Source organism: Mustela putorius, unplaced genomic scaffold, assembly GCF_011764305.1.
Source record: "Mustela putorius furo isolate JIRA1106 unplaced genomic scaffold, ASM1176430v1.1 tig00003850_pilon_pilon_pilon, whole genome shotgun sequence".
NCBI classification, from domain to species: Eukaryota; Metazoa; Chordata; class Mammalia; order Carnivora; family Mustelidae; genus Mustela; species Mustela putorius.
Window position 1 is genome coordinate 14,045,842 of NW_025422002.1, and position 24,420 is coordinate 14,070,261.

The 24,420-nt window shown below is 53.9% G+C and overlaps 1 protein-coding gene across 4 annotated transcripts in view; it reads left to right on the forward strand.

The window, feature by feature from the left end:
* Positions 1-24,420, forward strand: part of GRIP2 (glutamate receptor interacting protein 2) — a 91,273-nt gene that overhangs the window by 35,395 nt on the left and 31,458 nt on the right. Inside the window, exon 1 of one of the 4 annotated variants that reach the window (XM_013054883.2) lies at positions 16,450-16,580. The exons of the other annotated variants lie outside the window; for them this stretch is intronic. Within the exon in view, the coding sequence (XP_012910337.2) occupies positions 16,541-16,580 (40 nt within the window). The 5' untranslated portion in view covers positions 16,450-16,540. Of the gene's footprint in view, positions 1-16,449; positions 16,581-24,420 lie in introns of those variants that run through there. 4 annotated transcript variants of the gene reach the window in all.

Consider the following 24,420-nt stretch of genomic DNA (forward strand, 5'->3'; position numbering starts at 1 on the left):
ACTCCCGTGACTGTGCTCTGTGGCATTTGCTGCCCTCAGGCCCTCTGTCTGTGCCAGGTGTCATGGATAGCCCCCATCGCCCTTTGAGGCTCCCTTTCTTCATTTGACCTAGGACAGTCCTGGGGGAGAGTGAAGCGAATTACTGTGTCCATTTCACTGCTGAGGAAACCAAAGGAAACTTCCCAAAGGCCACACGGTGGGGAGTGTCCGAGCTGGGTTCCATCCCCAGGTGTGTGTGTGTGTGTGTGACCCAAGTCTCAAGGCTCCAGCTGTGGGCCCTTCAGCTTGTGAGGGGGCTTTGGGGTGAGCAGAGTGGGACCTCTAGCTGGGCCGACCCACCTCTTTTTTTTTTTTTTCGACCCACCTCTTTATCCATGTGTGAATCTGGCCTGAGACATCCTCCCCTGTGGGGCCTGTGACATTTGCTAAGCATCCTTCAGGAGATACTGGGGACTGGAACCCCTCCCGGGCCAGGCCACTGGATCTCTCCCCACCCTGGGGCCCAGTGCCACCTCTCTGCACATCCTTATTTATTGCTATCCTTTCCTCGTGTCCATCTCAACTGGTCCCGGAGACTGCTGGGGCCATTTGCCTTCTCACCAAAGGCAGGGATGCAGGCGGGAAGCAGCCTTGTTCTTGGCTAGAGCTCTTGCTCTGGGCTCAGACCATGTGGGCTCCTGCCCCAGCTCCGCTGCTCAACAGTGTGCATGACTCCGGCCTGAGACCTCACTCCCTGGGCTGAGCTGGCAGGGGGCTCCACACAGAGCCTGGCACACAGCAGGGGCTTAACAAGAGATTTGTTATGGCCTGGAGGTGGAGGTGGCGTAGTCTGGTGTCTGGTCTCAGACCCTGCTTTGCCCCTTGCCTGCTGGGTGAGCCCAGGGCTATCTTGTACCTCTCTCAGCCTCAGTTTCCTCATCTGGAAAATGCAGACGACCCTAGGACCACCCTGGTGCACTGTGATGTTCGTGGAAAGCACTGGATTCCTGACTTCCTTGTCTGACTTCAGCCAGGCCATCTCCTCCATGGATTTCCCATCTGTACTGGGGACTCCATGCAGAATTATTACAATATTAATAGCCGCTACTTATTATTTATTAAGCACCTACTGTGTGCCAGACTCAACTAAGTGCTCTTTGCACAGGATTTCATAAGGTCCCACCAGATCAGAGACGGACTGTTAGCCCCATTAGATGAGCAAACAGGCTTCGTGGGGCACATGGAGTCAGGATTCAAACTCGGGTGTGCCCATCTCCAAAAACTTGCGTTCTGTGAGGCTTCCCCTCACTCTCTGTTTGGTAGATTGGCACTTTTCTGTCCAGTAAGAGGAAGGGATGCCAGATGCATTTACAGTTCTCGCTGAATGCCTGGAGCACTCACCAGTCCTCCTGCCCTCTCCACGCAGTTAGCTGGGTGGATTTTCTCCTTATCCCATGTTTCCAACAAGAGTCCCTGGTGATTAAAGGAGTGAAGAGGCAGGGCCTCGGTCTCATCATTGTACACTGATGACCCCAGTAAATGTCTGTGCTGACTGTAGGGAAGACCGGAGAAGTGGACCCTGTCCTTGTTTCTGGGAGCTCCAGGTTTCAGGAGCGATGGACAACCTCCAGGGGGTCTGAAAAGCATTATCAAGACCCAGCAGGCTAGGGCTTCCAGCGAGGAGGGATCTCTGAAGGCAGAGCAGACATTCCCAGGCAGAGAATTCCAATGGAGCCAAGCCAGACAGGACAAGTGTCCCAGGTGGAGGGCCTTGCAAATGCAAAGGCGTGGGGGCATCAAATAGCACAGCCTGGGGAGGGCAGGATCGGGTATTGGCAGATTTGGGTGGAAGAAGGGGTGGACGGGGTGAGCGCTGGGAAGGAAGAGGCTGTGGCGGGTTGGGGGGGTGCTGGGGAGTGGGGGGCGGTGGCGAGTGCCCCAGGAAGGTTTGTCGCAGTGTTTGGAACATCCTGGTGCTTCACTCCCCAGGCTGGGGCTGTGGTTGGAGGAAAGAACTTGCTGCCACAGATGCCACCGCCGATGCCACCGCTGCTGGCTCTGGGGAGGATTATCTATTTTAACAACTCAGGAGTGTGGAGGCTGGGAGCGCCCAGCTTCTGCCAGTTAGCACAGGCGGCTCACAAGCGAGCGCACAGAGGAGCGCACAGAGGAGCGCTGGGCTCCCGGAGAGCAGCCGGCTTGGGCGGGTCACGTCCCTGGCCCTGGGCCCCAAGGGCCTGAGGGGGCAATGCTGGCTGTGTCGCTCAAGTGGCGGCTGGGCGTGGTGAGGCGGCGTCCCAAAGGTACGGGGGTGGGTGGGGCACGGAGCAGCCCTGCTGCCTGCCTAGGGGCTGGGTGGCTAGATCTAGATCTGGTTGGGAGGCAGAGGCTGGGCATCCCCCACCTGGGGATCTGGGGCTTCCTGCCCTGCCCTGTCTCTGCCTCCTGCCCCATCTCTTCTGGTGCCGTTTGGGTTTTGCTTCAGTTCTAGGGCTCTTACTGAATCTGTATGTGTGTCTGGCCTCTCTCTGCCACCTTCCACATCTCTCAATCTCTCTCTGCTTTGTACTCTCTGCCCCCCACCATCTCTTTGTCTCCCTGAGTCTCTCTAACTCTCTGTCCATCTTTTTTTTTTCCCCCCAATCGTTCATCTAATTTAATGGACTCTTGTTTTCTGATTGTGCCCTCTGTCTCTCCATCTTTCTCTCTGCCTCTGTCTCTTTCTCCGTCTCTCTTTGTTTGGTTCTCTCTCTCATATCTGGTTCTCTCTGCCCCAACCTGTTTTTCCCTGTCTTTCTCTCCCGCTCTGTGTTGCTCTTGTCTGTCCCTCTCCCTCTTTGTCTCTGTCATGGTCCCTCTCTGCATCTGAGTGTCCCCTTCTCTCTCTGCCTTCCTGTGCCACAGTACCCTTCGTCGCCCCTCTCACATGGCATGTCCCTAATAGCCTCTCCTTTCCCCTCCGTTTGGGCCGTGAAGTTGTCCTGGTCAAGCTGGGCTGGCAGGGGTGCTCTGTGTATGCGTTTAGGGCCAACTGGCTGTGTGCAGGCATTCAGGATAGGAGGGTCATGGATAAAGGCAGGACATGACCCTGGGTGAGATGGAGTGTAGGCGGAGCCCCTTTGTATTCAAGATCCCACCCTGCACAGGCAGCCCTGGGAGGAGACTAAGGATGGGGGAAAGGCTGGGGTGGGAGTCAGGGCAGGAGGAGCATCGAGCTGGGAATCAAGCTGCCCAGGCTGGAAGACCCTGTGTTTCATCGATGGGTTCCGTGGGCGGCCATTTCTCCATCTACAACAGGGAGGGGAGGTGGGAGATGGTGGGTTCACACTTCTATGCTGCAGCCTAGAGCTAAGAATAATCATGCTGTTCATATGAACAACAGTGACTGACTTTAATTCAGCGCCACTGTGTGCCAGGCAGTACGTTCACTTATTAAGTCCTTGCGGCAACTCTGCAAAGTTGGTGATTGTGCAGATGGGGAAACAGGCACAGGGAGGTTAAGTAACTTTCCCAAGGCTACACACACAGGTGACACACAGAGGCTCTCTCGAGCCGGCTCTCATAACTGCCATGAGCATTTTCTAGACTCAGGAACCTGCATAAGGAGGAGCTGCCCCAGGAATGGTCAAGGGGTAGCAGCATCCTTGGGGGCCACAGAAGCCCGTTAGGCTCCGCCCTGGTGGTCTGAAACCCTAGAGGTCTTCGAAAGCCCCTTCCACACAATGGAGCAATTGAAACTTCGGGAGTATCAGGAACAGAGTTTGTCTTGGGGCTTCCCAGGGACTCCGGTGTTGGGATCACCTCCAGGGGACAAGCCCCTCCCGCTTTGAGGCTATTGTCCTCTTGAGGTCCACAGACCCTGAGAACCTGGTGGGATCCTCCCAGGCTGGAGGGATAGACAGATATATCAAGGGCTGCTCCAGATCTGAGCTTCCCCAGGATTATTATTTAGCCAACTGAATTCTGTGGCTCAGGTTCTGTGCCTTTGGAGAGGAACTATTGTATTGTCTCCAGCAGACCTGGATTCACATCCTACCCCGGCTCTTACTTCCTGTGTGGCCCACTCAGGACCTCTGTTTCCTCATCTGTATGCGTCACTGACCCCAGGGTGGTGGTGTCTGGGACCAGCGAACCTCTAACAAAACAGAGGGGAGTATACCCTGATGGGGGGGCACACCGTGCCTGGCGTGTGCCCGGCTCCTGTCTGGCATCTCCACTTCCTTATGGGGTAAAGGGGAGGGGCTCTGTTGGCGGCACAGGGAACTTGTTTGTCCTTGCAGTGAGGCTTTGCATCCATTTGTGAAAATATAAAAGCTTAAGGGAGAAGGATTTAAGAGATTGGGGGAAGGGGAGGTGTTTCTTCAGTCTTCATTTCCAAAATAGTGTTGTGTTGTGTTTTGTTTTTTTAAGATTTATTTATTTATTTCAGAGAGAGAGAGAGAGAGAGCACAAAAGCAGTGGGGAGAGACAGAGGGAGAGGGAGAGGGCGAAAGAGTCTCTAGCAGACTCCATCCTGAGTGCAGAGCCTGACATAGGGCTCAATCCCAGAACCCTGAGATCATGACTGAGCCGAAACCAAGAGTCTGACACTCAACCGACTGAGCCACCCAGGTGCCCCAAATATTGTTTTGGATGTCTGAGGACATAGCTTCCCATTTCCAGCCCATATTTTCAGCCCATATTTTCTAACAGGCCTTTCTGTTTCCCATTTTTTTCTGGGTAAGACCCTTATGTTCCTTTCCCTGTGATTGCTTAAGAGGGGGTCCCTGGGCCATCTGGCCAGATGAGACCCCTCCTGGGTCCCTCCAACTGGGATTTGAGGTTTTACTCAAACTTGGGAGCTGTACTCCCCACCCGGGCTGGGGTTGGGAGAAGGAGGTGTTCAGTCCTGACTCAGCTTCCCTGATTTCAGTCAGAGAGGAGGGGAAATAGCTACTACTGTGGATACGTGGATAGGAGCACACCCCTGCATGGTCTTAGACACTCCCAATAGTGTCAGTGTGCCCACATCTGGACCATGAGGAAACTGAGGCCTGGGAAGGGTAGGGGCCTGTAGTGCTGGCCTGACTCTGATGTGCGTGTGCTGGACTTCAGTGCCCACAGAGAACACAGATATTCCTAGGCCATTGTGCCCTCCTTCCTAACCTGGGCAGAATGACAGCCCCCACCCAGGAGAATTCTGGGAGATCAGATCAGCGAGATTTCCTTTGGGGCTCTGCTTGGGCCTCTGGGAGCATAAAATGGGCTGTTCAATTTCAAAGAATGAGGGATTTAATTTGATGTGTGTTGATGTGAGGGAGGCAGGATATACAGAGCACAGGCCTTGGGGCCAACTGCCAGGTATAAATCTAACTGCAGCTGGGACAAGTGCCTTCCTCTTTCTGAGCCTCACTTTTCTCGTCTGTAAAATGGAGTTTATATTAGAACCTTCCTTGCTGGATGGCTGCAAGGACAACTGAGATGAAACTTTCAAAGTGCTAAGTGTTAGGGACCCAGAAGGGGATTACTTGCGGTTTCTGACCCAGGGGGCTTGTGAGGAGGGGGAAATGATATGTAGATGATGTCAGCACTTCCGGTGGTGGGGGTGTGGTTGGGTCCACTTGGTACGTGGAGAAGAAAACAATGCTTGTGCTTGAGGGAGGTCAAGGAAATCTCCCAGAAGGTTGTTTTTTTTTTTTTTTTTTTTCTTTTGACAGAAAGAGATCACAAGGAGGCAGAGAGGCAGGCAGAGAAAGGGGGGGAAGCAGGCTCCCTGCTCAGCAGGGAACCCAATGCAGGGCTCCACCCCAGGACCCTGAGATCATGACCTGAGCAGAAGGCAGAGGCTTAACCCACTGAGCCACCCAGGTGCCCTCCAGAGTGGGGGTTTTTGAGGATGAGTAGGAGTTGGCTAGGCAAAGGGACTAGCTTGTACAATACCTCGAAACTTCAAAGATCTGCCTCAGGGAACTGAGAGCTTTAGTCAGTGTGAAAAGTATAAGGAGAGAAGAGAGGCAGGGCGGAGGAGGCAGGAGACTGTGGAGCTCAGACTCTGTCCTGAGGTCAGTGGGAGCCATGGGAGGTCCCCGAGCAGGAGAGAGGGGAGGACAGCTTTGAGTGTTAGCACAGGCTCTGGCTACTGTGCAGACTGCAAGGGAGGATGCAGGGAGGAGGCTGGGGTAGGGTCCAGGTGAGAGGCAAGGGGCTAGGGCTACAGAGGGCAGAATCAATGGATGTTGAGGCAGCAGAATATCCTTTGCCATTCTCTCATTCAGCAGATATCTATTAGCACCTGTAATGGGCTGGGTACTATTCTAGGCCCTGGGGTGACTGTAGGGAACAAAACTAACCAAGTCCCTGCCCTTGTGGAGCTAACATTCTAAGAGTGATAGCAGGGGAACAAGATAAATGTATGACAGTGATGCATGCTGTGGGGAAAAATAAAGCAGAAAGAGGGGATGGGGTGTGTGGATAGTAGCGTGCAGTTTTAAGTGGGGTATTCAGGGAAGGCCACACTGAGAAAGTGACATTAGAGCAAAGTCCTTATGGAATGAGGGAGATCATGTGGCTACCCAGTGGAAGAATGTGGCTGGCAGAAGCCACAGCCAGTGCAAAGGTCCTGAGGTATGAACATGTTGGGTGTTCATACCCAGGTGGGCAAAGCTAGAGCAGAAGGGCTGAAGGGGGAGGATGGAGGAGATGCACTCAGCGAGGTTCTGGGCAAGGCTGTGTCATCTGGCCTCCCAGGCCAGTGGATGTATTAGAGGAAAAATGGGCAATTTTAGGGATAATAAGGTTACCCCAAGGTTAAGGATAGTAGTCTGCTGACTAGAGGGCACCTCCTGGACAAAGGGCGGGGGCTGTGCCATGCCCTCCTGAGCTTTGACTGCCTGTGCCCTCTCCATGGTGCACATCTGTGATTAATTATTTACCCCTTCCTTCCCCTCTGTGATGAGGCTCTTTAGCTTGCCTCCACATCTGGCTCCGGGCATTTCTCACAGCGCAGCAGCTGCACTGGGGTCTCACATCTGACTCCTGGAAATCAGCCCCCACCCCCCAGTGCCTGAATAGCAACCGGCTCCTAGGCCTCTGGCATTCTCCGTTTCTGGGTGGGAGAGGGCACCAGAGGTTCAGATCAACTACGCTGTCTCAGAGACCATGGGGTTTCTATTTTTATCAGGAAGATAAGGGATAAACTTCTGGACCTGTTCTTTGTTCCCCAAGCATTTATTGAGCACTTACTGTACGCCATGCCACCTATTTCACATGTGCTTTCTTATCCTCACAACAGCCCTGTGAGTAGTGAACTAGGTTGCCCCATTTTGCAGGTGAGGAAACTGAGGCCCAAAGAAGTGACTTTCCAAGGTTGCTTCGCTAGGAAGGAAATGGAATATGTGGCCTCCCGCCCCCTGCCTCCCCTTGTAGTCTGACTTCCAATCCCGTTTCTGGAGCATTTCTAAGTGGTCAGTTCTCTGGTGGCCCTGCTGGCATGAGGGGACCCTTCTGTTGCATGCCCAGCATGTGGCTGCTGGTCTGTCTTCCCCAGGCTCCCTCAGGGTTTCTCCACCCTCCCTCTCCTCCCCTCCCTCAAGACAGCCCTGCAGAGACAGCAGTGGAGCCCCCAAATTGCCTCTCCCAGCTGAGCAGACCCCTTTCTCAGGGTGTCACCAACTCTGTCCATGGGTCCCTCTCACAGGGCAGAGCCCAGAGTTGAGCCAAGGGTCTGGGGAAGTCTGAGTTGGCAGAATAGCTGGGCCCCTCCCTGACTCTGGGCAGTGGACAGTCCCGATGGCACATTCGCCTTGCCGTGTCACCCATCCGCCGGAACTAGTGCTGATCTTGTCAGCTAACGTCCCAGCATTGTCTCCGTTTGTCAGCTTGAATGTTCGGTCCAGCGGGACCATCTGCCTGTCTTAATTGCCTGGATAATTGTGAAAGCTGTGGGCCCTGCCTTCTTCCCTGAGGAAATGGCCCGATGGAGCAGAATGAACGTCCATTAGACAGGAGACTGAGGCCGCCCCCACTTTCTGTGGTCCTTGAGTGGGTGGCTGCTCCTTCTGGCCTCAGTTTCCCTTCTGCGCCCCCCACTGTGCTCCCCAGCAGCTGGAAGCCTCCCCTCATTCACCCATTTGCTCTCCTTGTGCTGACTTTCTCTCTGTAGCCCCCGCATTTTGCTGTCTTGGCCGAGGTGACGGTGACTCATAAGCAGATGTGTGGGCAGGTGGGCGGGCCGGGGAGGGGGCACATTCTCGGCAACCTCTCATTGCCACACAGCTGGGGCAGCTAAGGGTCCCTGGGGGTGACCTTGGGGAAGGTCCCTGCCTCTCTCTGTGGCTTGGTGCCCTGTTTGCAGAATGGATCTGTCAAGGAGGGTTTTTGGAAAAGGCTGAGGATCATTTAGAGCCTCAGTCAGAGACAAGGTGAGGGGCCGCAGATTAGTTGAGGTTGGAGCTGAATGGCCCCCCAGAGACCACAGGTCTGACTCTGGCTCCAGCCCACACGTGTACCCCTATTTTATATCAGAGAAGGTTGAGGCCCCTTTTGCTCAAGGTCACCCAACCAGTCGGAGGTAGAGTCAGGACTTGAACCCAGGGCTCCACTAAGGGTCCCATGGCATTGCTTACTGCAGGAGGAGGTGTTAACAGGCTGGGAGGGGACAGTCTAGAATGTTCCTCACCACTCTGGCGTCAGGCTTATCTGTAGGCAGATGGGCAAAGAAGAGGATAGGATGTCTGGTGAGTTGACATAACTGGGACTGAGAGGCGCCCAAAGATGTTGGGGACCAGATGAGGCATCAGCCAGCCAAAGGATCAGGGAAGGCTTCCTGGGGGAAGAGATAGTGGGGACTTGCTGGATTTGGCCAGGCAGGCAAGGGATGAGGGAGGGGTGTTCCTGTGGGACCATGAGGAGGTGGAAATGGCTCCAGAGTACCTGGTGCTGGGGATTGGGGTAGAGGAGGCGACACTGGAGAGGGGGGTAGCCAGTTCCGGACACGGGTTGGCAACTTCCCAATGGTTCTTCCCAAACAGTGCTGAGGGGCTGTGGGACATGGGAGGCCTCAGCTGGCAGGCAGCAGGCACTGGCCCAGAAATCTCAGGGTCAAATCTCATCCTCAAATAAGTGTCCTCTGCCAGGTCCCATCCCCAACCCTGCAGCCCCCCACCCCCCACCCCACAGCTCCAACTGTGGGAGACCCGCCCCCTGGCTTTCTTGGTATACCTCATGGGCTGTGCGGGACCCTTGGGTGGACCTTCCCAAATTACCACCCTTCCTGAGGTTCCACATCCGCCCCTGACTCTTGGGATTCTCCTCTAGTATTCAGGTCTCCCAGGAGGGCACGGAAGAGAATGAAGCTCTCACACAAAGCCCTTTTGAGAACATGTGTCTGTCTACTGGACTGTGATTAAGGCTTTGGAGCCAGACCCCTGAGTTCCTCTTTCTCTTGCCCCTCTGGACTCCAGTTTTCCTATCTGTAAAAAGACATGATTATCCCAGCCTCATGGGCCTGGTCTGGATACCCTGGAGGTGAAAGCATGCTGAAATCCACTGGGATTAAAGACACATGTGTGAGCATGGCCCCAGACTCCTGAGGTGCCTAGCCCCCCACCCCTTCTTCCAGCCATACTTCCAGGAGAGGCCCTCGGAATGAGAGGGGAACTGGCAGGACCCATGGTGGAGGCCACGTCCAGACTCTGGGCTCTTCTCCTGGGGCTCAGAGGCCATCACCTGGGTCCAGACATGGCATCTAACTCTAGGCAGGGCAGTCCTGGGGCAGGGGGTCCTGGGGCCCTGGGGCCCTGGGGCCCTGGGGTGGTGAGCTCCCCATTTGTGGAGGTATACTAGCCATGTCCGAAAGCAGCAAGGTTTTCTATGTTTGATTGAAGTGTTAGAGGGGATAAATTATGGGTTTCTTTCCAACATAGCAACCTAGAGATTATGTATATCTATTATCATTCATTTCCCATTCATTCATCCTCACATCTACTGTCTACAAGGCCGCCCCTGGATATAGGGTTGAAATCAATGAGCAAGATAGTCAAGGGTCCCCTGTTTAGTGGAAAAGAACAGGTGAGCAAATGCATTAACGGAAAGACAGGAAAGAGGTGTGGTCAGGGTGGGCTTCTTGGTAGAGACAGCATTTAGCTTGGGCTCTACGGATTTTTATCCGTAGATGGGGCAGGGTGGGGGAGAGTTCCAGAAGGAAGGAAAAGGACCCAAGGAGGGGTGCCTGTGTAGCTCAGTTGGTTAAGAGTCTGCCTTCGGCTCAGATCTTGGGGTCCTGAGATCGAGTCTTGCATTGGCCTCCCTGCTCAGGGAGGAGCCTACTTCTCCCTCTGCCTGCTACTCCCCTTTCTTGTGCTCACGCTCTCTCTCCCTCTCTCTGACAAACCAATAAATAAAATCTTTAAAAAAAGAAAAAAAAAAAAGGCCCAAGGAGGGAACACCTGATTCTGAAATCTGACCCTTGGCCAAGTTTCTTCTCCGCTCCAGACTGTCAGTTTCTCCTTGTGAAATGGGGAGCAGCAGGACTTGAAAGATCCAGGAGACACTAAACATCAAGTCCTAGGGACCCAGCAGGCACTTCAGACACGTGAGCCCTTTCTCTTTCTCTGGGACATATGTATTTGGACAAAGGTAATTCCTGACCTAGAGGCTAGAAGGTGGGGCTCCAGGCATAGTGTTTGCCCCAAGGCTGAACTTGGAACCCAAGGCCTGTCTCCTGTTCCACTGAGTCCCTCGAGGGCACAGCTTGAGGACTGTGCCTATCCTTCCCAAAACCTCATCCACTGCCAGCTGCACTGGGGCGTCGTTGTAATCAGGCTCCACTGTGCAGAGGCTCCAGCTGCCGCTCTTGACTGCTTGGTCCTGGGTGGCTGCCCTCTGTGTCCATCCCCTGAAGCATCTCGTTGAAGGGAGCTCAGGAGAGCCCACTCTAATCTCATGTCATGCACATGGTGGCCACAGTGCCAGAATTGCCCCCTTCTGTGCATTTCCTCCTCCAGAACAGGTCCTGACTCCTCCTCTGAGCAGCCCTGACTCTTTGGCCCCCTTTGTTGTGTTTGGGCTTACAGCAGATCCTCTTTGGGTATGGTTCCTTCTGCAATAGATGCTGATGTTCTGACATCATATGTGATGTTCTTGGCATGGAGGAGGTCCTGGGTAAGCAGTTGCTGGGCATTGAACCTGGTCTCTGGACACTCAGCCCAGGGTTCTCTCCGGGGCAGGATAGGGAGGGGCTGCTGCCAGTGGGGGCACTGACATCCTGAGATTGGAATGCATAGTGCTGCTCTTTCCCAGGGCTGAGCCCTGACAACTTGCCCATTTATTTTCATGTTTTGCTCTTTTCGTTTGAAAGGCAGTGAGAAGGCAGGTGGGCAGAGCCTGAGCAGCAGACCCCCCCCCCGCCCCCTGCACACACCCCGGAGAAGCATGGCTAAGGGTTGACTGAGGTTTGCTGGGGCCCTTGCCCCCATGGAGGGACTCTCTTCACCCACTCAAGTTAATTTTCTAGAGCACTTATCCCTCTCCCCCTCTAATCTCTTCCATAGTTCCCCAGTGTCCTCAGGAGAGAGCTCCAACTGCTTAACGTGCCACTTGAGGTACCTGTTAAAATTTTTGTTTTTACGCGAGTCCAGCACCTACTCTGGCTCTGTTTTATCCAGTTTTTTTTTCTCCTTCGTGTCCTGTCCCCATGCCCAATCACTCTGTGAGACAGGTTTTTACACACGTGTACACCCTCACAGTGCTTTCTGTGAGAAAAAGCTACAGAGATGAAGTGACAGGTTTCCTTCCCTCTCCCTCCCCACTTCTCCCCTTCCTCCTTCTTCCTCCCCCTTTTCCGCCTTCCTTCCTTTCTTTAACTGGATGGTTCACTTCCTAAATCCATCCTCTGTGTTCCTAACTGCTGTGTCATACTCTGTGGGGAGTGGCTGCCATGTGTTACCTGTCCCCTCCCGCCGGATGGAGACAGGGCAGCTTCACCAACAACATTCCCATTCCCGTTCCTGTGAGCAGTGGCGGAGATGGGGTACTCTTGAATAACCACCAGGAGTGAAGGTGCTGGGTGACTGCATTCACCCACGCCTCATCTCTCTGTGGCTGCCTCAGCAGCTGCCTCTCATCCCTTTCCAGTCATAAGATTCCCAGAGACTCCCGAGGAGCAGCAGCTTGGCCCTCCCCCTCCCCCCATAGACCTTTTGTCCTTTCTGAATCTGCAGGTTTCTGAGAGGGCTTCTGAGTGTGCCTTTCTCAGGGGGTGTTAGTGTGGATGGTATTAGGAGGACCTGGATTCAAATCGCAGTTCAATCCTCACCCCCTGTGTGGCTAAGAGCAAGTGGCTTCACCTCTCTGGGCTCTTGTTTTTTCATCTCTGAAATGGGGTTATTGTGGGATGAAATGAGGGAATAAGTATAAAATGTTGAACGTCAGGCCCAGGACACAGGCATTCTTCGCCTGGTTCTAAAGAACAGTCAGCTGAGGTTCCTCTCACATCCTAAAGCCTTCCTCCTTGGTCAGAGCACACAGCCTATCACCTGAGTCTCTTTGGATGGCATGCCCCTGTGCCCTCCAGGGCTGGAGGGGGGAAGGCTGCCATGGAGGGCTCTGGGAACTGGTAGGTGTCTGGGACCACAGCCCACTGACGTGGCACAGCCCGCCCTGAAGTCAGGTGAGGGACAATGGGGCATGTGTGGAACAGCTTCACCAGAGAGGAGGCTGCAGCCAAACAGCACCCTAAGAGGGGGTCAGCTAGTGCCTCCCCTGTGGGTGCTGGAATCATAGACCGGGTCTCAGTTTCCTGATCTGTAAAATGGGGACCCACCTTGTGGAAATGTTTACCAACCAGGCAGGGGCAGCCATTGTCCTGGCCTGGCCTCTGGGGTGGTGTGAGGAGAGAAGGAGGAAGAAGCAATGGAACAGCAGTAACGAGTTCCTCTGTCTTGCCTTTAGATCACCATCTCTGCCTCCTTCCTACCCAGACTTCATTTCCCGCTGTCAGTCAGGAGCAGAGGGGCAGTGGTGGGGTGGGCAGCGGGCTCGCACAGCTCTCCTGGGCTTATGGTGGACTCAGCCCCTGGGTCTGAGAGAAAAGGTGGAGGCTGAGGTCCAGGACCCCCCTCTGCTTGGGTGAGGGCCCCCAGACACAGCCCCACCTGGATCTTGGTTTTCCTGTCTGTGTGGCGTGGGGTCAGTTCAGTTCCAGTTGCAGCCATCCCTGCCTCTGGGTAGGGTGGGGGGGTAGCAGGGATGTCAGGAGTCCTGTGGTGTGTCCTGTCAGGACAGCCTGGCACACCAGAACATGATGCCTATGGAGCTCCATTAAGAGACACCAAGAAGGGCCCCACAGGCCGGGCGCTGCGTAGGGAGGAAGTCACAGTCTGCAAAGCCCTTCCAGCAAAGTCAACAGTCTATGAAGGCCTTCCAAGTCTCTGCCCCTCATTCCTCATGGGTGGGAAGCAGAGGCTCGTGCAGAAGTGACTTGCCCAGAGTCACATAGTTCAAAGGGGGCCGAGCTGGGATTTGAACGCTAGTGCCCCTGACCTATGCATTCAGCCACCGTAAAGGTCTGCTTTCTGGTCTGTTTTACAGTTTTGGTTTTGGAGTCTTGACAGGAAGGTGGATGGAGAAGTGCTTTCTGACTTAAGAGTATATAGTCTTCCCAACTCTAGGGTGCTTTTAATTATCCCATTGTACAGCGAGGAAGCTGAGGTCCAGAGAGGGCTGGACACATGCCGCCGGTCACACAGCAGTCCGTCCTCCAGATGTCTCAAAACCTGAAGACGTGCGGGTGTCAGGGCCTCTGCTGATCATGGAGGGTGTGCCCGCCAGGCTGGCCTCCAGCCACCTTGCACACCCAGCAATCCGTCCCCCTCTTCCTCTGCTTCCCTGAAGTTTGGCAGTGTGCACTGGATGAGAGGGTCGTCTTTGGAGCAGGACCAAGCAGCTTCGCCTGCTCTCAGCTCCCAGAAGGGACCCTTGCAGCTCATTGCCAGGCCTTCCTCCCTTCTCCCTCAGGGGGTGCTGCAGTCTGTGGTCCTTACAGAGCCTTCTTAGGCTCTGGCTCTACAACCGTCCATTCCAGGACTCTTGTAGCCTGCAGGATGAAAACCAAACTCCAGACAGAGTACTTCTCCAACTTCTGTGTGTCCCCTGGGGAGCTTGTTCAAATGCAGATTCTGATTCTGTGGGCCTGGGTGGGGCTTGAGAGTCTGCAAGCTGAGGAGCTCCTGTGAGGCTACTGCTTATCTGCTACTCCTCCAAGGAGTGAGACCTTACTAGACCCTTGGTGACCTGACTTTGTGTCCCACCTGGTGTCCTCACTGCTCACACAAGATGGCGTGCCTGAGTGCGCACCAACCACACGGTTTCCCTTCTTTGACTCATTCCTTCTCATTCTTCAAAGTCATGCTCAAAATCCCTCCACAGTGGACCCCTGACAGAGCTAACTGCTCCCCTTCGGCACTTCCAGACCCCTTTAAAGCCCCTGAAATCCTGAGAGGCACACAGCAGCGCCCTCTAAAAGAGACGCCTTAGGTGTGAACCTGGCTCCACCCCTGGGTGACCTTGGGCAAGTCGCTTAACCTTTGTACCTGATGTTTATTTAAACCCTGCCTTGTTCCAAAATGGACCAACAGTTGCTTCCAAATCTACTCTTGGATAAAAATCAAGTGAAAATGTGCTCCATGGGGGTGACAGGGATGCAGGGCAGGGGAAGACCCTGTTTCCCATGTGTCTCCTGGTCTCTTGGTCCCCAGGGCCTGGCACGGCAGGCATTCAGAGAAACACTGCCTGGAAGCTCTCCCATAACCCACAGCGTGACCTTTCCAGGAGCTTCTCATTCGCAAGAGTAAATTCCAAAGGAGCAGGAAGAGACAGATTATCTTAATCGCTCATTGAAATGCATCTGTAGGGCGAGCAAATATTTTCTTAGAAGAGGGGATGGTGTCGCTCTCAAGTCTTGTGCCTTGTGCAGCCGCCCACCCTGAGGGGGCTGTAAATATGGGGTGGAGGGCTGTGTGGCACTAAAGCCCTTAGGGGAAAAGGGTGAGGGTCTATTAAGAGCAGTTTACAGGCTGAGAATGGCCATGTCCCTTCCTGCGCAGTATGGAGCTGGGATTACCCCAGAGTGGCCCTTTGTGTCCTGCTGATACACAGGGTCCTCACTGAACGCCTTGTCCTGACTATTTCTGGGTACTATAGACCACGCTGAGAGCCTGTGCCTTCTTCCCTGCCTGCCCCCATTCTCCCAGCAAATTCCTCCCCATTCAGGGCTCCTTTCTCTGACTTAGTATTCACCACCCCTTCCGTGGCTGAGACCTTGACCTCACTGCTGGCCCAACAACTCTGCCTGGAACATGGAGCCTGCCCCCCCCCCCCCGGGACATACGTGAAGTCACCCAAAGAAGCAGGTGCCCTTTGGAAGTGGGCAATGGGAGGGGACCTTGAGGAAGCACCCAGTCCCTAACCACAGTGCTGTACATTTCCATTCGCTATAGGACACAGAACAAACTTGAGCCCCATTTGTTCCCACATAGCCATGGGGGCTAGGACGTCATCTCTTGCTCTTTGCTGCATCCAGCAGGAGGAGAAATGTCGTCAGACCTACAGGCTGTTGACCCTGTGTCGCTCTTAGCCCCCCTTTGTCCCAGCACCTATGTGGTGCCCAGCCCTTAGCTGGTGCCCACACACATTAGTGGGATGGGGAGCATGAGCAGCTGGAGGAGGGGCCCTGTGTGTCCATCGGGGTTGTCAGGGTCAGTCCTGAGCTGGTGTGGTGGAATCTAGGAGTGTGCAGGACTGAGGCCCAGCTGGGGCTGGAGTTGTGGACAGCTGCCCCTGCCGGTCAAGCCCAAGGCAGGCGGATTCTCTGCCCAGCTCACTCCGTGTTCCCCAAAGGCTGGGGGGTGGGGGTGTTCCACGTGGGAGGCTGCTAGGCTTATCCTCCCCACACCACGTCTGCCAGAAAAGGAAACTGAGGACCGGAAGAGGTAGTTGGAATGTCCGTGAAAGAGTACCAGGGGACTCTGAGCGCAGGGGTTTCTAACCTGAGACCTGCAGACACTCTCTGGCATATGGTTGCCCTTTATCTGGCCCAGGTTCTGGCATTCCGTGCAAGATTCTACTGGAATCTGCTACAAAAAAGTTTGGAAGGCACTGTTCCTCTTTTCTAGATGGGAAAACTGAGGCCTGGGAGAGCAGTCATTTATCAAAGTCCCAGGGCCAGCCAGTTCAGAGCAGAACTAGCCCCCCCCCCCCCCGGGTCTGTCTAACTAGGGCCCTAGTGGGAGGACCCTGGTATGCCCTCTCCAGAGCTCCCCACCCAGACTCAGACTGTGGGCATAGCAGGGGTGGTGTGGGGGTGGGGTGTGGGAGGATTCCAACAGCCAGCCAGCCAGTGGCTGTGTCTCCTTTAAGCAGAGAGCCGCCGGCTGCTGTGGATGGACTGGTGCCCAGCCAGTGGGAGCTGTGAGCTTCTCTCCCACAGCCCCTCCCTGGGGGAGGGGGAGGAAGGGTGAGGGAGGGCTGAGCAGCGTGGCTCCCGAGGGGAGGGAGTTGGTGGGCAGCGGAGGAGACAATAGCGGACATGCTGTGTGGGCTCAGCCGGGAGCCCCCTGGAGAGGCTGGTAAGTCTTGGGGACCAACAGGCAGAGTGATGGGGCTGAGCCCTCTGGAGCTCCCTGGGAGGAGACTGGGACTGCCACTCCCCAGAGACCCAAAGCCTGGAGAGAGTGCAAGGCAGGGACCCCTGGACCCCAGAGCGGGGGCAGCCCACCCAGGACTCTGTCTGACCCTGACTGCCATCCTGAGATTGGGGTCTGAGCTCACCAGGCTGTCTGCTGTCCACATGGCACGGGCAGCAGGTAGGTCTGGAGTTGTAGAGGGCAGCGCTTAGCCCCTCAGAGGTGCCTCAGGGAGGCATGTCCTGCCCTGGCATGGGCATGAGCTAGGGGGAGTGAGCTCCCTGCCCAGTGATGTGAGAGCAAAGGCCGAGCTCAGGGTGGTGTGGAGGGCGTTCCTGGAGCAGGCGGGAAGCTGGACCTGCTGGCGGCTGGCCGAAGCCCTGGCCCCGGGGTCTGGTTGGTGAGCCCTGGGACTCTGGGAGTACCGTGGGGCAGGTGTCATACAGCAGCCACATTTCTAGGTGGGGCCAGGATTGGCCCCATGGGAGGGGCTCTGGAGCAAACACCATTGCTCCATCCTTCTGTCTGGCTGCCTGTCTCTCCAGCCTCACCCGGCTGGGCTGCCTTCTTCCCCTGACCACCCCCTCCCCCAGCTTGTCAAGAGCCAGGAGCAGGTCATCCTTTCCTGTCAGTCCCTTCCCACACTTAACATACTTTTGATGGTACCCCCTTGAAATAGTTCCAAGGGCAAGGGCTGAGGTCCTAACGGAGAGATGAGGAAATAGTCTCAGGGTGGGGGAGGTGGCCCACCCAAGGCCCCACAGCTACCAGTGAAATGGCCAAGCCAGGACTGGCACCCAGATGACTTTTATAACCCAGATCCCTCTGCTCAGTGAACTTAGTCTCCCACCCCTAACCCAATGCAAGGAACAGAGACAGGATCACGCCCAGGTCCCCAGATAATAAAAAATAATAGTACCTGACAGCTCTTGAGATCTGACTTTGTGCCAAGCACTGTTCTAAGCTCTTTCTGTGTGTTTTCTCATTTAATTTTCACAAGATTGTGAGTTTGGTACTACTCTTCTCTCCATTTCATAGCTGGGGAAACTGAGGCATGGAGGTATTAAGTGACTTGTCCAAGGCCACACGGCCAGAAGTAGCAAAGCTGGAATTTGACCTCACCTATTCTGTCTCTGCTCCCTCCCAGGGACTACACTATAAACGGAGGCATTGCCTTCCTGGCCTGGGTATATCTGTCCTCCTGACCTAAGGCTCAGGTGAGTGGGATGGTCTTGTCCTGCAGTGGTCAGAGCCACAGGTCAGTAGTGCCCTGGAGACTTCCCATGGGAGACTACCGGGGAGGCATCTTCCCCTACCTCATGGGCTTATGGCCTCCACCTGGGCTTAGACCTCAGCATTGCCTGCCTGGACCTTTGCGCCTGTCTCTTCCTCAGCCTTCTAGCCTCTATCCCACCTCTCCGTGCTGTCGTGGGAGGGAGTTTGCTAAAATTCAAATCTGATCACAACTCCTTATCCTGGTGTTTAAGGCCCTTCTTGATCTCCCTGGCTTTTTCTCTTTCTGTTGACTTAACTGACCCCCACCCTCACCACTGCCATCCTTACCCTCACCTCTTCTCCACAGAACTTCATAATTACCACATGAACTTCATGATTACCTGCCACGGCTGATGTCAGCACTGAGACTTTCTTTTTTTTTCTTCAGAAAGATCCAAAGATGGAGCTTAAGCACAGTGGGATCCAGGCACTCAGTTAACATCGTTAGGACTCTGGGTCTCTGCTTCTTTTTAGGGAGGTACACAGAGGTCCCTATAACCTTTGAGTTTAAGGTCAACCAGGTCAGTCATCTCTAAGAAAAGAGAACCTGTTTCTAATAGTTCCAGCAAACCTCCCAGGGCCACCTTTTGTTGGCCCAACTTAGATCAAATGCTCCCTCCTGACCAATCTCTGGTCTGACTGACCTCTGACTGAGGCCTCTGACTGACCAGCCAGGCCTGGTCATGTGGTCTCCCCAGGAGCAGGGGGGACAGGGTATCCAACAAGTAGCTACTCCATATACCCCCCACATTTCGCAGGGCAGGCTGAGGCCCTGAGAAATCAGGCCATAATGCAGAGCTCTTCAGTGAGAGCCATGCTTAGGGTTGGGGTCTGTGGAACACACTGCTCAGTGCCCTTTCTCTGCCCCTGATGGACTCCTGCCTGCATATGTCCAGTCTTGCTTCTGGGAGCCTTGGTTCACCATACATCAACCCTAAGCCCCTGTGGAAAGGGATGTGCCCAGACTTGGGTGCACAGTAGGCCTAAATACAGATTTTGGCAGGAAGTTGTAGCCCCCACGCCCTCAGTGTTCATTCTCTCACTCCCTGCCACAAAGTGGTCTTTGTTCCCAGGGCCTACTGGGCCTCAGTGAGCCCTGGCCACCCAGTGGGGCCTGGAAAGGCTCAGGCAGGATGTGTGTGTGTGGGATAAGGGAGAGTAGTCCTTCTGCTGTGGCCTGGGCCGCGCATCCTCTGAGGGACTCTGACGATAACCATCTGGATGGTCAGGGGGGCCTGACCTCCTACTGCACAGGAGGGCCTGTGGCCATGGGGGGACCCCAGGCCCTTGACCGCAGAGGCCACAATGTAGAACCAGGAGGTCCAGCTTTGCATCTTGGCTCTGGCTCTTCCTGATTCCGTGACCTTGAACAACTCATTTCACCTCTTCAATCCCCATTCTCCTCTGTAAGTAGGAATTGAATTCCAGATTATTTACTGAGTACTTACCGTACGCCATACTTTCCATGCTGGACATGGTAGTGACAGACAGACATAACCCAGCCTTCCGGACCTGATATCCTAGTGGGCAGAGGCAGATAGTAAATGAGATCATGACTTTTTTTTTTTTTTTTAAGTGGGGTCTGTTACATGGTGTTGAGTGCATGAAAAAGGTAAAACAGGGAAGGAAGGTATGAGAGAAGACCTACCTTCCTGAGAAGGTGATATTTCCACAAATTCCTGAAGGATGTGACAGGGGTAGTTTGTGGAAGAATCTTCTGGGCAGAGGGAATAGCCAGTGCAAAGGCCCTGGGGTGGGCACAAGTTTGGTGTGGGCAACAGTGGGAAGACCAGGAAACTGGAGTGGAGCTGGTGAAGGGGAGAGTATTAGGAGGTAAAGTCAGGGAGGATGAGGGACTGTCAGTTGTGGTGAGAATTTTTTTTTTTTTAAAGATTTTGTTTATTTATTTGACAGAGGGAGAGAGATCACAAGTAGGCAGAGAAGCAGGCAGAGAGAGAGGAGGAAGCAGGCTCCCTGCTGAGCAGAGAGCCGGACGTGGGGCTCCATCCCAGGACCATGGGATCATGACCTGAGCTGAAGGCAGAGGCTTAACCCTCTGAGCCACCCAGGTGCCCCGTGGTGAGAAATTTTGCTTTTACTCTTCACAGAGTGAATTGAATCTTTTTACAGCCCCATGCAACCACAGTCAAGAAATTAAACAGTTCCACTGGTAGCCCAGGTTTAAGGTCATGCTCCTTAATATTGCTGGTTCCAGGGTGAGGTGGGAGAGCCTAGGCCCAGAAGAGGCAGACGGAGGCCTGACTTGAGGCTGCACCCTCATCCCACGTGTTATCGGGGCCACTTCGGGCTCTAGAACCCCCTACGGGTCCCTTAGCCTTGTGTTTAGAGGGAGAAGACACAGTCGAGGAGTAAGGCTGTGGCCTGCTGGGAGGCCAGGAAGTTCTGGATTCCAGTCCTTCCTCTGCAGTTCACCAGCTGAGTGCCCTCTCTGGGCTTTAGTCTCTGCATTTGTAAACGAGGAAGTCCCGAAGCCTCCCTCCCCATGCTTTCAGCAGAGTTAAATGAGTTAGCACATGCAGAGTGTGGGCCTGGCACTCCTTTTCCGTGTTCTTTTTTTCCCAATCCTTGGCAGCAAGTGAATTGGGCATCTACTTTTAAAATCTCTTGGTATGTTTCCTGCTTCCCTTATAAACATGCATTGAATAGAAAGAGGGGTCATCCTGTTGCCAAGTTGATCTTTCCCTGCTACTCTGTCTGTGGGAGGCTGGCCTCTGGGGAGACTTGTCAGCTGTCGGGAGTCGGGATCGGGGTGTCACTCTGAGGTCAACCTGTACCCCATATATGCTCTGGTCCAGCCTGCGATGGCCAGAGGGGCATCCTTCTGTGGGCAGTGCCCAAAGGGGCTGGGCTGCTGCCTGGAGCAGAGGTGACTGCAGAACCATAGGCATTATCCGAGTCTCCCCAGGACTGTCATGGGGTGGGAGGAGGAGGCCAGAGGGGGCCCGTGGCTCTGCCACTTAGGAGCTGTGTGGCGCTGGAAGTTCCCTTGACTTCTCTGTGTCTCAGTTTCCTCCTCTGTAACATGGGGATGATAATGGCACCCACCACATAGGAGTCTTGTGAGGATAAAGTGGTAATCGTTTTAAAGGCCACAGAACATGGCTTGGGTTCAAATCTTGACCTTGCTCTTTACCATTGGAAGTTGGTTAACCTCTGTGCCTCAGTTTCCCCACACCATTGCAGAAGATAGGATGAAACGAGACAATGCTTATGAAGCACCCAGGACAACTCACAGGGCTTAATCGGAAAGAGTTGCCATTATTAATCGACGAAAACCTTTTTAACAGGGTCAGTGACAGGGGCAGGGAGACTACTACCAAGTTTCATGGCTTCTGTGTAAACTCCATCATCTCGCTGCTCACACTGCCCCTGGAGGTGAGCCCTCGCAATGCACAGAGGAGAAGCCTGAGGCTCAGAGAGAGGTGACTTGTCCCGGTTTCCTAGCCAGCAGGCAATAAGGTTTAGAATCAGAATCTGAAGTTGGCCTAAGGCCAAAGTCCATCCTTCCTTTTGCAGCACTGCCTGCCCAGGTGGCAGCAGCCAAGCTGGAACTGGCAGAGCCCTCGGGGGTGTGCTGGAACGACGAGCAGCCGCTGCCCGTGGGGGCAGCCATGGGCCACTGGGACAGTTAAGGTTGGACCCAGGAGTCCCCTTCTCCTCCTCAGGGGAGATGGGGCTGGGCTGGACCTGCTGGTGGCTGGTCCTCATTTCCTCTTCTGCTCAGGCTGAGCCCCTGGGTCTTGTTTTCTCAGTAAACGAGAAATGTGCTGAATGCTGCCTCCTGGAGGTCCGGAGAACCAGGCTCAGTCATGGCTGAGTCTGTGGCACTGCCTTCCGGTGCCCCTTTCTTGCTGAGGCGGGATCCTGGCAAAGGCATCCTGGCCAGGGGCTGACTTCCTTTTCCCTTTGTCAAAGCTCAATAGCTCCCTGGGGCCCCAGAGAAACGGGGATAATGAAGGCAAATTAGCAAAGCTTTCAAGAGAAATAAAATAAGAAAGAAAGGCACCCAACCACCCCTGGCTGTAGTGCTAGGCGCGGGACCAGGTGTACTTAAGCTCTGTTCTTAAGCACTGCCTCGCTCCCTTCTGCTCTCCCGATGGGGCCAGCCCGCATCCGGGCGGGACAGGCTGGCATTGCTGTGGAAATGCATTTCCCTCGGAAGCGAGTTCTTACAGGACGAATTGACTGAAGGCAAAAGCTCGTAATTGCCCATTGCTGGAAGGAGGAGACGGGGAAAAAAGAAACACGCGGATAAAAATATCTCTGTTTTTATGCACGTTTCCAGCTGAAAATTGGTGGGAAAGATGTTTTTGAAAAGCCTTCATCTCTAAGCATGTAATTACCAAGTCCCAGAACAAAAAAGAGAGCGGGAGAGAGCGAGCAGGTTCTGTGAGGGAGGAGGACTGGGGTCTGAACCCCCATGGGGTTTTCTATAAATAATATAATTCCTTCACATTCTCAAGCCTGGGCTGGCTGGAGCCAGCAATGGGTGGGGGGATACACTTCCATTTCATAGATAGAGAAATAGAGACTTAAGTCATACAGCTGATTGGAAATTCTGACTCTGCCTTGATTCTTGGTTTGAATGCTGCCTTAGTTTCCTCACACCATGGGATGCTTGTGAAAGTGGAGCAGTGTTGCTGAACAGGCATCAACATAAATATTGTGGCGTTCCTCCTGAGTGCCTTCCTGAATATAGAAGGGGGTCTTAGATATCCAGAAGCCTCTTAATTAGCAATTAGCTGTCCAGAGGGGCCTTAGTCTCCCAAGAGAGATCATCAGAGCCACAGACTAAAATGCATGTCCCTTCCCCAGAGAGCAGTCTCTCAAGTTCCCATATATTGCCCACCAACTCTGTCTGCACACACTTATATGAATTCTGGTTTGCAGCCCATAGTCATGCCTGCCTGATAGCCAGGATGAGAGATGCTCACAGCTGGCTCCCTCAAAGCCAGCAAAAAATTGTAGAAAGGAGGGAGTTGGGGTCACTCAGTTAAGATGAACAGACCGGACACCTCTGTCCCAAGGGAGTCACTGCAGCCCAACTTGGCACCGTGCACTTCAGTGGAGCAAAATCTGAATATTGGGGTGTAGAAAGGGAGGAGAGGCTGTCTGGAAGACAAATGTGGAGGACACTTCAGAGACACCCCAGAACATGGGCCCTCACTTTCAGAGCCAACATCTTGCAGCCTTTGGGGAACCACATTTGGGGATCCCACCGTTCCTCACTCTAGGTTTCTAGATTTTTTTGTTTTTAGTATCTGGGCTCAAAACACCACATTTAACCCACTGTTGTTTCATGCTCCATTCTTTGGGATCCTACTGCTCTGAATTTGGTGAACTTGACCCTCTGCTTTCTTGTCCTCTTCTTAGGAGCTAATCTTCCCACTCCCCCATCCCCAGACTCAAATCTGGAGCCAACAAGCTTATCTCTGGTCTTCCCAGGACAGCCCAAGAGAGAGGGATTTTCCAGTGGCAGAATCTCATTTGCAGGGGATAAGACAGATTTTTAATTCCAGAATTGCCTGCATGAAATACCAGAGACCTTTGCTGTCACATAGTTGATAGAACCCAGTCTTTTTAATTTTATTAGCTCAGAAACATCTTGTTGAATCTAAATGAAGTGCAAATTAGGGAACCGTAATGGGAGGCATTATACTTAATGACGTGTTGCCTGAATTGGTGGTGGCTGGTGTGAATAATGGGCCTGGGGAGCGAGGTGGGGGTGGGGGCTAGTGAGGGAAGCTGCTGGGGGCCCAACTCCGGAGGCCCTGGAAATGATTCTGGGCTTAACTGCTGTCTGATTTGTTATTTACTACCTTCTGGCAAGCAAAGGGAGCCTAGGCTTGGTCTGTAGATGCAGAGTGCTGGGGAGCTGGGTGGTTTCTCAGCCGTTAGAGCTGCAGGTGTGAAGGGTCTCACTTTCTTGAGATCCTAGCTGGGCCATGACCCTGACCTCGTGCTGAACCTGTCCCAGTCCCAGCCTGAGCCCCACACAGACTCTAGAGCAGTGATTTTCAATGGGGGTTCAGGTGGGCTAATATTGTTTCCTTACAGGACGTTTGGCGATGTCTGGAGTTATTATTGGTTGTCATGATGGGGTGGGGTGCTATTGGCATCTAGCAATTAGAGGGCAGGGATGCTGCTGACCATTGTACGATGCAGAAGAGAGCCCCCCCCCCCCACATGGAATTATCTAGCAAAAAAAAGATGTTAGTAGTGCAGACATTGAGCAACGTGCTGTAGTTTGAACCCTGTCCCTGATTCCGACTGAGCCCTGACCCTGAACTCAAGCTGAGCCCTGACCTTGATCCAGACTGACCCCCACTGAACCCTAATGTCAGATTAGGGATGGGATGGGATGGGATACTCAGCTTCTGCCCCTTGCCAGGACTGATTCTTCTCTATAACCATGCTTCCTGAGTTAGGTCTCGCCATGGCCAGAGGCTTAGGGAAAAGGAGTGGCCTTCCACAGCTGGTGAATCAC